The sequence below is a fragment of the Limanda limanda genome, chromosome 8 (assembly GCF_963576545.1).
Source record: "Limanda limanda chromosome 8, fLimLim1.1, whole genome shotgun sequence".
In the NCBI taxonomy this organism is placed as follows: domain Eukaryota; kingdom Metazoa; phylum Chordata; class Actinopteri; order Pleuronectiformes; family Pleuronectidae; genus Limanda; species Limanda limanda.
The window spans coordinates 28,239,948-28,253,874 of NC_083643.1; the positions used below are offsets into that span (position 1 = coordinate 28,239,948).

At 39.6% G+C, this 13,927-nt stretch overlaps 1 protein-coding gene across 1 annotated transcript in view; it reads right to left on the bottom strand.

Moving 5' to 3' along the window:
* Positions 1-13,927, bottom strand: part of glg1a (golgi glycoprotein 1a) — a 34,680-nt gene that overhangs the window by 5,335 nt on the left and 15,418 nt on the right. Inside the window, exons 5-18 of the mRNA XM_061075896.1 lie at positions 13,186-13,389; positions 11,856-11,927; positions 10,901-11,087; positions 10,319-10,533; positions 9,368-9,489; positions 7,923-8,024; positions 7,404-7,557; positions 5,353-5,577; positions 3,461-3,523; positions 3,032-3,145; positions 2,669-2,757; positions 1,880-1,997; positions 1,637-1,729; positions 26-163 (exon numbers count right to left, since the gene is read on the bottom strand). Of these exons, the coding sequence (XP_060931879.1) occupies positions 26-163; positions 1,637-1,729; positions 1,880-1,997; positions 2,669-2,757; positions 3,032-3,145; positions 3,461-3,523; positions 5,353-5,577; positions 7,404-7,557; positions 7,923-8,024; positions 9,368-9,489; positions 10,319-10,533; positions 10,901-11,087; positions 11,856-11,927; positions 13,186-13,389 (1,896 nt within the window). The remainder of the gene's footprint in view (positions 1-25; positions 164-1,636; positions 1,730-1,879; positions 1,998-2,668; positions 2,758-3,031; positions 3,146-3,460; positions 3,524-5,352; positions 5,578-7,403; positions 7,558-7,922; positions 8,025-9,367; positions 9,490-10,318; positions 10,534-10,900; positions 11,088-11,855; positions 11,928-13,185; positions 13,390-13,927) is intronic.

The following is a 13,927-nucleotide window of genomic DNA, read 5'->3' on the forward strand; positions in this document are numbered from 1 at the left end:
TTTGGCAAAGATTTAGTGGACCTACCCTGATCATATGCTTGCAGACTCTCATCAGCTGGTAGTCCAGTTCAGGATCGACCATCTCCACCTCCTGCAGCTTGAATATCCGCTGGTGGCAGCGAGAAGTCAACTGACGCTTGTTCTCTTTCAGACACTCAATGACCTACAGTGAGACATGTGAACAGATTCGATCATTGGTGAGTCATTTGTATTTAATACAGAACCTTCCTTACAGAGTGGACTGATGAGGAAAGCAGAAAAGCAAGGCGGTTTTAAAACCTTAAAATGTACATGTCTTGTTTTTCAAAGCAACACAAAGACCATGCACACAATAAAGTATTAACTGTGTATAATGCACACACTGCTGATCATATGATCATATCTTCTTTCATCAAATGAAATTCAATCAGGTGATTGACTCATTCAAATTCTGTTGTAGGACAGGATAAGTTGGGTAAATAATATAATAATAATAATAATATCAACAAATCAGTGTTATTGTACCATCAGTGGAGTCTAGTGGCTTTGAACATAAACAGCCGTTTCTGGTTCAACAACAAAAATCCAGTTCTTCAACATAACGTCATGTCTCTGTAGTAATCCTGTCCATAATGTTGTCTGTAATAATCTGAGTCTGTTAGTATCAAAAAACAACACTGCAATCCACATCTTGCAATATAGACAAAAGCTGTTTACACTGCCGTGCAGTTTTGCAGTTGCCTGGTTCACGATACTTGATTAATACTGAACAAATTGAGAATATTTTTTTCCTGGTCAATCATTTACAACTAAGGATGCACAATATATATATCCGCCCGATATGTTATCTGCTTGATAATGGGATTTTTATATTATTATTTATTGATCTGTTAATGAAATTATATCTGATTAAATGTCTGATAAACGTAGGTCATGATGACATTATACCGCGCCAGTCCATACCCGTGTTACATAGGAACTGAGAATTAGTTTTTCACAGTTTCTGAGAGTGACTGTAGTTTTACAATTTGCAATAAATGTTTTACAAAGGTTCCGAGAGGGGGAAAAACATTTGCAAATTCTATCACTACCAATCTCATAAGTCACCTTAGAGTCCATCATCATGACGAGGAAAAAGGCCACAGCAAGGGTCAGTGTGGCAGTGCCTATCCAGCAGGCATTTGAGAACTGCAGGTTTGCTAGAGACAGTCCAAAGGCTAAAGAAATTAATAACAAAATCACAGAATGTATCGCTCTTGTTGACCAGCAATTTCCGTGCTAGAGGACCATGGATTTTGCCTGCTAATGGCACATTAGCACAGACTCGGCCAAGTCGCCACTACTTTTCAGATGGGTCCCTGGCTGACCTATATGATGTGCTTGTCGCACACATTCATAGTCTGATAGATACCAATGTAGGTAACATAAGTTACTATTGACAATTCGACCTCAGTCGTCAGTCCAGTGAGTATGCGTAGATTGTCGGCTCAGTGGCTGGATGATGATATAAACATGAAACGGACGTGGTCTCATGCGCAGGAGTGATCCGTGTCACATTGAGCGGCAGCTCTGAAGCTTTTGAAACCATGTTCAGGTAAATGTGTCTTTTTGAAGTGGACATGCAGAAATTAGTGCTTTTGCATGCGTGTCTTCTGACCTGTGCGTTGCCGTAAGCCACATTCTGACACAGTCTGGTGATGTCCTGCTTACAGGAGTCGTAAAGCTCTGGCTCCAGACGGATGTCCTCCGACTGCAGAGATTCAAATAGGATTTAGTAGACATACAGAAAACATGGACACACAAAGAAAAGCTGACATTTAATCTGTTTCTCTGTGCGGCTGTTTTGTCTCTGTGAGACATCAGGTGACCGACTGTGATGTAGCTGTGTCAGTGAACATACCATTTCTACCTCCTCCACCCGGAGCTGTTTACGACATTTGACAGACACCCGCTGCTCCTTGGCCTCCTGCAGCGTGTCGTTCCTCACTGTGGTGCTGAGGCAGATCACTACGTCCACCCTGAATGACAGGAAGACATACCGTCATTCAACTCAGTCTGATTGTTTTTACTTCTCGCTATGGAGAGTCTGTTAATAAGTTGTGGAAATAAGAGCCAAAAGAAAGTGTTTGGCTTCCGACCATTTTGTCTTGTGAGCCCATAAAAGACTAACAGTTGTCACTTTCATCCCAGGTTCTAAATGTCCATGAGCTGTTTTAGATAACTGGAGAGGTAAACCTCACTTTTACCCTGATGTCCTGACAGTGCGCTTCTTGTGTTGTGTGCGCATGTGTTTAAAAACATCACTTTTGTAACTTTAACGTCTGAAATCTACATTAATTTCAACCACTATAACATCATTTTTTAATGTATGAGCTTGGTTTAGGCCATTGCTATTTGATAGGAGTCAACGCCTGAGCTACGATCTGTCTCTGGACATTAAGTTGGATTTCGGACATTTCACGTTCAGGTAGGAGACCTCGAAATCAGGCTATTATCTACTGACCTCAGTCAATCCTAATGAGATTTTAATGAGCATAGCTTTATAACTGAGCTGATGACTTTATAGCAATGACGTGTGTGTGTGTGTGTGTGTGTGTGTGTGTGTGTGTGTGTGTGTGTGTGTGTATAAAATTCTGCTGTATTTGTCTGAAGCCTCTTTTTTTCTTATGATTGAGTGTGTTGGTCTTACTTCTTTTTGATGTTGGGACACAGTTTGAGGACATCCTCCTTGCAGGCGGTTTTGAATTTATAGGAAAAACGGAAATCCTTGATCTGAATCTGAGGAAAGAAACACACATTATTATTAGTGACAGATTTAACAGAAAACAAATGCCTACACAGTTGCGTTTTCATTTTAAGTGATATAACTGAGAATTGGGTTAAGGGATCTATCAGCAAACATCGGACAAACCAAACACTTGTTCTTGAAAGGCATTATTGCCTTTGTTCTTACTCAAGGACCTTTGTTTATGCTACACGCTTCACCACTCAAGCCACTGCATACTAAACACTGAACCTTTAAGACTTAACATCATTTGACCAGCCTGCTCACCAGCTGGAAGTGTGTAACTCCCACCGCACACTTCTCATTCATCTCCTTTTGGTGTTTGTTCTGAACCAAGCACTCCATCAGATCACCAGTGTCGATCTGATTATCAGCTACCTCCTGACAAACAGAGACATATAGACGTTCAAAAAGAGGTCATATTTTTTTTTAGATCTGAATCATTTGCAACAATTAAATCTCTTACATATATATAATACAAATTTTATTCATCATGCATTTAGAGTCCATTTGAAATGCTTCCTGCTTTATTCTCTATCTTCAGTACTTTGGCTTCAGAGGCCAGTTTTAACAAGGTGGACTTCCTTATATCAAGGGAGCATGTCTCTTCTGTAGACGCCCAAAATTTCCAAAATTCGTCCTATTACTTAAACTGGATTTCAGAACTGCTATCAGTAGTTGTTGGAAAAGACTTACGTGGCAGTGGGCCTGGATGACGGGTTCACAGGCTCTCATAAGCAGTGCCTCGATCTGAATATCCTGAGGACAGAACAAATGGAGCGATGCAGTTAACACAAAACATCCAGTAAGATCAGATCAGTCAGCTCTGATGATGCTGATATATAGTCACTGTAAGAATTTGATTTGGTTAGAGGAAGTTCCCAACCTGGGGGTCGGCATTAATCATAGTACGATTATTTTGACAGACAATGTGATTGGGATTAGGGCTGAACGATTTTGGGAAATAATCTTATTGCGATTTTTTTCTCCCAATATTGCGATTGTGAATTAATATGGGATTTTTTTATTTGATCCTCTTTTATTTCCCCAACAAAACGTAATGAATGATTTAAATATGGCCAACACAATATTAGATACATTTAGTGTAAAATATTCTTTAAAATTATAGGTGTCTTACTGCTCCCAAGTCAGTAACATTTCACACAGCTGAAACAGAATTTGCCTCTACTATACTTTGAAAATATTTTGTAAAATCAAAGTAAATAAAGTTATAAATAAAAAACGGAGAAATGCACAGGCCACAAAATCAAACAGTACAACTGCATGTATGAACAGTTTCCTGAAGCTAATGAAATGGTCACACTCCTTAAACTTAGATTTTTAACCCTTTCGAACACAAGTCACGTAACAGACAGAGTGTGTGTGGAGCCACAACACAGCAGACATGAGGCGGTGTAAAGACCTTATGGATCCCGTTCATGTCCGGGTGGTTGTGCAGCGGTACGGAGGCGCCGGGTGTCAGCACCTCCGTCTCGCAGATGTGCGCGTAGGTGACCGGGGGGCTCTGGAGCCCCGCCGCCCGGCTCGCCGCCCCGGAGCTCGGATTGCTTTTCCGGGGTGGGATTTTCAGGTCCGCCGCTGGCACCGTGGTCACCAGCGAGATGAGCTCGCTGTGTGTTTCCGCCACGTAGGTGATGCCGGCCTGCTTCGCTGTCTTCTGGATCAGCGGAGTTTTGTTGTCCCGCTGCGCGGCATTCTGGCTGCTGGTGAGAACAGCAGCCCGTTGCCCTACTCTCGTTCGCACGTTATAATCGCGCACGTTGCGATTAGGAAATGGCGTTTTTATCATATTGCGATTTTATGACAAATGCAATTAATCGTTCAGCCCTAATTGGGATGATTTATGATTTCAGTAGAAATGGTAAATTATAAATGTCATTTGAACTGAAGAGAAACATATATAAAAGACTTAAAATTTGAAAGTGAAATTGGTAAATAAAAGTTAAAATCAACTAATTTTAATTTATTTTTCTGAAAAGCAAGCACTTCAGTATGAGGTACCTTTTTCAAAAGCAGTTTCTTATACATTGTATTGTTAACATTACATGTATGTATTGGTAGAGTACTCGTTATTATTATTAGATTTACTTTATTTTGTCACATTTTCAATACAAGCACCACACACTTTGGGCACAAACCCATCGTAGAATGATTATGTAGTCTCAATTTAAGTTGCTTTTAGACATGCAATGAACACCAAACATTATAGAGCTGCTCCAGAGCTGTTGCATGTGCGAAAGCAAATGTCTTATCACAGGGAGTGAGCTGCTTTGGACAGTTTTCTGAACTTGTCCTGCTATCCCCCTAGTCAAATGGGAAATGTGACAATACAGCAGAAAAAGACATACAAGTAGAATATTCTGACATAGATGTCAACTTGGAAAGACAATGAGATTTTGTCAATAAGGGCTGATGCAGGAGCAGTAAATCAAAACACGACTTCCACAACAGAATTTATGTTCTTTTTAACCTCCTGCCTGCTCTACCCAAAGACGTTAATGTGTTGTTAGCCACTGAACCAGAGTATTATGTGATGCACCAGCAGTTGCAGCAGCTGTGGTAGTTACCTCAGACTCCAGCTCTGTCAGGTTTCCCACCACATCTCGGCAGTCGGACACCAGGTCCTCTAGATGGTCCTGCAGGCACTCAAGCTCCTGTCCTGCCTCAGTCTTCTCGCTACACCACTTCCCCAAGTCGGTCAAACAGCGTTTCTGCAGCTCAGGGTCCAGCTTCACATCCAGTGCTCTCTGGTGGAGAATCCTCTGCACCTCCACCTTACAGTCCCGAGAGAGCTGTAGGAGAATGATTACCATGTCCAGTTAGAAAAAGACCAGAGAAACAGCTCCCTTTAACTGTTCACTGAAGCTTTATACTGATACTCCAATCCAGAATTGTAGTAGTTCCATCCTTTACAAAGACATTTTTCAAAGGTCGTCCTTTAAAATATGCAATTTGTATGTTTATTAAGTGATTTATAATAAAAGAAAAGCTTTACATATATATATATAATTGCACAGATTGACGTTAACCCAAAAACTAATCCACTGCTTGTCATGATTCCACTAAAGTTGGCTCAATTCACTGTAAAATCTAGCAGTATAAATTCTGGTGTGCCCAGACCTTTATACAGAGGCTGAAAATTTAGGTTTGGAGTATCATTTCAAAGCAAATGCAACACTGATGATTTACCAAGAACTTGTTTCACTGCATTTGATTAATTCATATAAGCACATTAAGATTCTCTGGAGCTAAGTATTGATTCTTCACAACACAGGGCAGTAGCTCACTTCAGTTTACCAATTACTCTTGAAAATCAGCTCCCACATGCACCAATACCAGCGAAGAATTACCAGAACATAATCACTTCCCCCAACAAACCACCAGTCATCTTGATAGATGTCCAGTTTACTGTGATTGTTAGCAGCAGGACATACTCACAGTAAAACCTTGGTTTCCTGCTTAAGATGGCCCACCAGGGAGCTATGAGAATATTATGATCAGTGAGAAAGCTCACAAAAACTGTATTTACCATTGGCTCTATTTTCTTCTGCATACAGCAACCTGCTGTAATAAATGTATATTTGTCAGGGGCAAAAAACAGTAACAGTAATTCACTTAAATTTTCCAGAGTTAAGAATGATCATGCTGATGCTAGTTGATTAGCTTGTTAGCATCATCATGTGAAGTGGAGAGCTGTCTTTTGTCACAGTCGAAGAATAAATCGACACGTTAAAACAGCACCGCTGACCAGTTACAGTTTGACTTCTACTAACAGCTCAATATGACATTATAACAGTTTGACTTCTGCTAACAGGTAACTGTTGTTGTGTGGATGTCTTGATTGAGACTTTCAAGTTCACAGCAAAGTAAAAGTAAAAGCATCAGTGATTCTGCTTTGATAAGTTTAATCATAACTGTTCTTTATTTGATTTTATTATAGAAGTACTAAATTTTACTTTATCATGAAAGAAATGTATTTTAATATAAGTGCTTAATTTCACCAAAAGGAAGAATACTTCTGTATCAGTCTATAACATCCTCTGAGTTTATTCTACATCCAAATTGTTCATTAACATTAGTTGAGGCCAGAACTAAGGGGTATGCTACTGAAATTTAACTCAACAGACTGACTGACATGTGATGAGCATTTATTTTTAGAAATATGACTTAGATGTTCTATCGAAGTGTATGATTCAATTTTTAGCCTTTGTCTTGTGTTAAATAAAATTTCCAACAGTTGCACTAAAATGGTCATATGGAATTGCAACATAGTGTTTTAGTATTTTTCCATAGATTATTAGTATTGTAGTGATTGTTATTGATCGTCCCAGCCCCTTATATGCCCCGTGTGACAGTATCAAACACATTTTGTCCATATAACGCAGAATCAGTTGGTAATGACCATGTGAATAAACCCTGAATTTTCTTTGTGTAGCTAAAAAAGTTCAGAATGAGAACTGCAATTAATTGTATTGTGTGAGCAGGTATATGTCAAACTTGAATCTGTATAGACACACAACAGTATTATCATTTGGGTGAACAAATCCTTTCAAATTATTTTAAAAGGAAAGAGACAAAAAGTCTCCTTTGAACTGGAGTGATCACGGAAGAGACTTACCCTTCGCCCCTGCTCCACAGAGCGGTAAGCGTGACGGTACAAGCAGGAGAAAATGGCACCCGGTGGCATCATCTCGCTGGTCTCGTTCCAGCCGTGAGTGTGGCAGAGCCGAGCTGCATCACCCTGGCATTTCTTATACAGGATGGGATCCAGCCTGAGCAGCAGCACATGCCATGATTAACAGATGGGTTGGTCACTGAGGGAACCTCATGTGTCACTGTTCAAACGTTACTTAGTAATGCGGCTCCATACTACCACATTTACTGCACATATAATAACCACATACAGTACATACTCAAAACATACATTAATACCTACTAAACACAGACTGTTTACTGTGAGAAGGTTATCAACCAGCGAAGATACTTTAGTTTAACCTCGCTTTATTTAAAAAACAACTCTGACTGTAATTCAAATTTTAACAGAAATACACTTAAATTACTTGAATTTAGTCACTGTTACCTAAAGATTCTGATCTAAACCCTAATTGTGTTTTTAAAAAACGTTAGCACATCTTACTTCCAGTCTCTGGCGATAAAGTACTGCAGCTCGAGCAGTCTGTGTTCACAGTCCTCTACCATCTTCTCAGTGTACAGATGCTCCATCAGACATGATAGGATCCTGCAGGAACAACACCAATATATTCACGTTTAACCGATGTTACACAACAAACACAACATTGCAGACTCAGATGTCAGACATCATTAGAAGTTCAATATAAATTTAGACTTTATCACACAGTATAACCTGGTCGTCTGAATGATCATCAATTCATGATCATTTGCAATGAACAGAAGTCATTTTACCTTAACATTAAAACTTTTTATAGATTCTTTAAATCAGATAATATATATATATATATATATATATATATATATATATATATATATATATATATATATATATATATATATATATATATCATCTACAACAATGTACATAATGATACATATAAAACAACCATAATAATAGTTACATGCGAGTGCAGGTGTGTTTTTATGACATGTTCATGTTATTTCATCAACCCTCAAACTGACAGGTATGATATTTTATCAATACAGAATAACAAAATAACACCAGTGAAAACCATGTGATTTATTCAAATATACCAGTCACAAACTACAAGATATCTACCAACTAATTCCACAAATGTTTGTCTATCTGTCTGTCTGTGGACGCATATCTCGAGAACTGTTCATCTTGTTGACTTCACACAAACATCCATATTGTTAATGGCACACGAAAGTGCAGTGCCGTTTTGGTGTGATTTGGACATTATACACGTTCAGTATTAATACAAATTGATTAAACAGATGACCAGCACCCAGCAGCTGTCTGTGCAGTATGACTTGAGTCTGTGGACCGACCTTTACGTTCTCTCACAGCAGCGGTTGCCAACTGGGTCAAACTGCTGTGCAAAATCACTGCCAGATCACAGATTTCCATCACAGCAGCAACATTAATAGAATCAATTATTCTTCAGCAAGTTGTCTTCAAAGTAAAAGCACAACTTTGTTTTGTTGCTATAATACTTAGTGTACAGCTGTAATGCGGAGCTATAATTTTGAAAAGGTGTGAAATCTGAAGATGATATGAGTGTCATTTGCTTAACAGACCTCTGAAATAGCCTACCCGCAATGTCTGAAAACAATAACACCAGTTAAGTAAATGATTCAAACTTATATGGTAGCCACACGCTTGTTATAGAGCAAATACAGTTTAATTTTATGAAAAACATTAACCATAAAATCTTCACTGTAGATAAACCAGGTACGATGAACACAATGTTTTTTCTAACTTAACTCTGCACCATTGACTGTTTATAGGTTTAATTCTGAAGGAGCTTAGGAGCATTACCACAGGCCAAGAAAACAGCCCACATTCCACCCCCAGGCGGGTTAACAACGAACACAGCACCAAGAAAGTGTGAAACTGAGGCATTGAAGAGTGGCCGGACAACTCACATGGGGTCTCCATTGCGGATGTGTTTGCAGGCAGTCTGGATGACCGACTCACACGCCTCGTTCAATGCTCGATCGATGCGGTAGTCGGCTCCTGGATCGGCTTCCTGAATCAGAGTCTGGAGCTAAGGACAGAGAGGAATATTCCCATCAAGAAAAAAAGGGAACCAGCTGGGGTTCTGCTCTGTGGGGTGCTGAAAGACATTCTGGGAAATTAAGTATTTACTGCTAAAATTAGACAGGGCAGCGTAACCAGTGGGTCTCCGTATAGAAAACCAGGATCTGTGACTAAATGTAAGACATCTGGAAGAAACATTGTTTTTAACTTTGTCCTTACCAATTCCTGAAAACAACTTTTCATTGTAACAGACTTGACTTGCTGAACTGGCCACATCAAAACGGAGGCTGTGTTTATATCCATGTTTCTCCAGACTCACTTTATAGATGTATGACTTAGGAGCATGTATGTATTTAACATATTAAGTGTATTTTTATCATAATAGGCATAGGAGTTATTGACAAAAATGTGTGTTGTGAGGTCACAGTGACCTAAACGTTTGATCCCAATATTCTAATCAGGTCACGCTCGAGTTCAAGTAATCTTTTCTGCCAAATAATGGGATTTTCTCAAGGCTTTCCTTGGATACCACATTCAGGAGAAAAGGTTGGATCAACAACTTGTTTACATATGGGTAAACAATATCATATTAGTTTTCCGCGTGTCAAATGGAACCAGAGTCTTTCGCTGCACGCCAGTTAACATCCACATGCCTCAACTCAATGTGTACACATGTTGCCTCAGTCCAGTGGTTACAGGTCGGTTCATCCTGACACATTACTGCTACATATAAATTAACAAAATATTTAAATTTGTTTACCAGACGAATATTGCTGGTGCTGAAGGTATTATTACCAACCCAATCTAGATTATAGTACATATTAATGTAGACTTACCGCCCTCTGACAGTTGGGGTCGATGGCTCCCATGTCTCCTCGACCGACCCTCATCAGGCAGTGCAGTGTTCGTCCTTTTCGGTGCAGACCGGAGCAGTGACCCTCGATCTCACTGCGACACTGCAGCACTATCTCCGGGCTCAGAGAAAAATCCTCCATCAGCATCCGCCTGTAGTCCATCATCTCTCCCTGACACTCGCCGCTGACCACGCGACCTGACAACATACATTCATACAGACACATGCACTTAAGACTTTGGAGGCATGTTAAGGTATAAAATACTGGGATGAAAATATTTTATCAGATTATCAGGTATATTTCTTCTTTTTCACTTTCTCTGAGCATCACAACGTTTTTTTCCCCTTAGAGTTTTTTGCTAATATTAAGACATGAGCCAAACCGACAGACAGATGCTCATTGTTTATTTGACAAGTAAATAAATCACAGGTGAAAACACACCAGTGACTGACAGGTAATCCAGGTAATAGTGGCCTTTGGCTGCCCAACAAACAATCAAAGACAGAAATTGGTGGTTGGGACTAAGAGTGATTGACAGGTTCACAATGAGGCGGCGATGCTCACCTCGATGCACAGCGGACTCCAGACAGAGAAGCAGGTAGGACAGGCGAGCTTCTCGAGCTCGGGGCATGTTGGTGTCCACGCTGCAGCGGTACTTCCTCAGGTCTGACTTGCAGGCTTTGGCCAGCGAGTAGCTCACCTTGTAGTCCTGAGCAATCAGCTTCTGCCTGGTGGTCAACGCCTCACGGCACTAAGGAGCCAACATCAGCATTACAACAGAGCTAATAACTATTTGCCTATGATGTGACATACAATCTAATGTGGGTCATTTACTCACAGAATTTGATGTTAATAATTGGTTTTCAACTTAACAAAATAACTTATAATATATATATATATGAAGATATACAGATATAGATATTATAATATATTCCTTTTCTATTCATTTCTCCTCAAATTATTTCACACTTTAGTAAATATGGGCGTTTTAAATGTTTAATGTTAATCGTCACAGTACAACACCAAGTCAGTTAAACTTCAGGGATATCTGTCCATTTGGGAAGCACAAGTGAATGTGAATCAATTTCACTTGCTTTGGTGCAAATGAAAGTGTCAACAGGTGCAGTGGAGAAGCCAAATCAAGTTGTGTTCTGCTAGTGTCCTTTTCACTGCTGGTAGCAAGAGGCAGTACCTGCAGCCCAATCAGGTGTCACAGGTAGTACAGGGCTCCTTTGTGCGAGGAGGAACAGGAAGACCAATGCCAGATCTTTACAAAGACCTTCAGCAGACTACAGGTGTGCATGTTTCTGACCAAACTGTCACAAACAGACTCCGTCAGGGCCCGACGAACTCTAGTGGGACCTGTGCTCACAGCCCAGCACCATGCAGCTTGATTGGCATTCACCAGAGAATACCAGTATTGGCCATTCTGCCACTGGTGCCCTGTTCTCTTTACAGATGAGAGCCGGTAAAAAATGGTGAGGAAAATAAATTATTGGACTGGGTGAGCAGTACTCACCCTCTCAGTCATTGCCTCCTCAAACTTGTGATTGAAGAGGCATTTGTAAACTCGTCCCTCTCCTGCCAGTGTCTGGAAAATCAAAACAAAAGAACATTTCTTACACCATAGCTTGAGTTACTTAATCAGTCAATAACTCAGAGGCAAGGGGGATGTCACAGATGATGTTCAGAACATTAACAGTGGACATGGAAATCAGGTTGTATTTTCTTGTGTGTTTAAGAAATCTTCAGGATATTAAACTTTCACTGTCAATGACCATGTATTTTCTCTCAAATTAATTTACTTCATAAAACTCACTTTAAAAATATTGTGCTGGTTGTCTATCGAAGGGGTCCAACTGCACAATATCAACCCCATTATAACCCAACCCAGGAAACATGGGATTAAGAAATGATCAATGGGCATAGGGTATACATGTGATTGGATAGTGTGTTATAATGGTTGACAACCGACATTACATCTAGGGTTCCTCAGAGCTTCCGAAAAGAAAGACGAGCATGATTGATTTTTTTAAGCTTCCACGGTGGGTTTTGTCATTTCTGTGACGTTAACCAATGGATCAAAGCTAACAATGCTCTGCCGGAAGAGAAGAAACTGTACATAAATGAGAGGAATAATGATTACACAGAGTTTTTAGGCTTTTCCAAGCACTAGACAGCCATTGTTATACACACTGTTTCTGATGCCATGTTTGTTTGTTTACTGTCTTGATTGGTTGGGGTAGAATGTGTTGTCTGTCATATATATGACATGACTCTATAATCACCTAATCTGACGAAGAGATCATTTTAACAAACAAAAATATCACCAGCATTAGGAGTTGTTGATTAGAACTGACTCTATAGTAATTCCATACTAGATCTGATCGTTTCATAAAAATATATTCAGTATGTTTTTCTGACTGGAAATCTGAGTTAAAAAGCAAAAACTGAAGTAGAACAGTTGCTAAAAATCAATGAGTTTCAAAATGATTGATTGACTGATTCACTCGTTTATAAAAAATAAAGTGATCAGAAAAAGAAAAGGTAAAGTGATTACATCCTAAGTCATCAAATTCTATTTGAATAGCCCATATTCATAAATCACATTTTGTCTCATAGAGCTTAACAAGATGCGACCAAAAGCGACTTAAAACTATTAAAAGGGGAAACACATCGTATAAAATTGTAAAGCAGGATAGACAATTTGGACAATTTGGAGCATAAGCTGAATCAGTCAAATAAAAATTAATGCTATGGTGATAGTCGGCTCTTTTGCAAAGCTGCAACTCGAGATCAGGAATAATTAGACTGTTCCTGGTCCTGTGGAGATGTGCATAAATCCTTACATTTTCACAGAAGCGCTCCCGGTCCTCGCGGCAGGAGAAGTAGAGGTAGCGGTCAAGGTGGAAGTCATCTGAAGACAGTTCAGCCACTCTCATGATGGCCTTCTTACACTCGTCCTTGATGGTGTGCGCCCCAGCCTGCTCCTCGACCTCCCGTACCAAACCTTTCTCCAGACAGGCGATCACCTCACCTTGAGAGTGGATGTCCTGCACGGTAGTCAAAGATCCAAGAACAGGTAGATTTCAGTGTCACGGTCAATGTTGTTTAGCTTGGTTACAACCAGGATTCATTTTACGAGAACAGATAATCATTTCTGTAATGTTCTTTCATTTCATTCACTCCTGTTTATATCAGCCTCATGATTAGTGTATTTAGTAAGACACAGACATTGTCTTTAAACTATTACTTTCAACAGCTACAGTACATCACAGCAGCTTCTGTCCTTTGCTTTGACTTCTTCACAAGGCTTATTAATAGGGTCAGCTTTCAAATTCAATAACAAACAATGTCCCTGTTACTTTGAATATGAACAGACTGTTGACAGGGTTCACTGGGATAATTTCATCATTATAAACCAATAACAACTGATGACAGTTTGTTCTGTGTATCATCCAGACTAAGTTGTTATTATTATACGGCTTAACTGACCCGTTAGAATGGTTTTGCTCTAGCGACAAAAAAGTACTTATGTGAAAATAAAAATGTTTATACAGGCATTAGTGCTCAGCAACACTGGGGAACAAC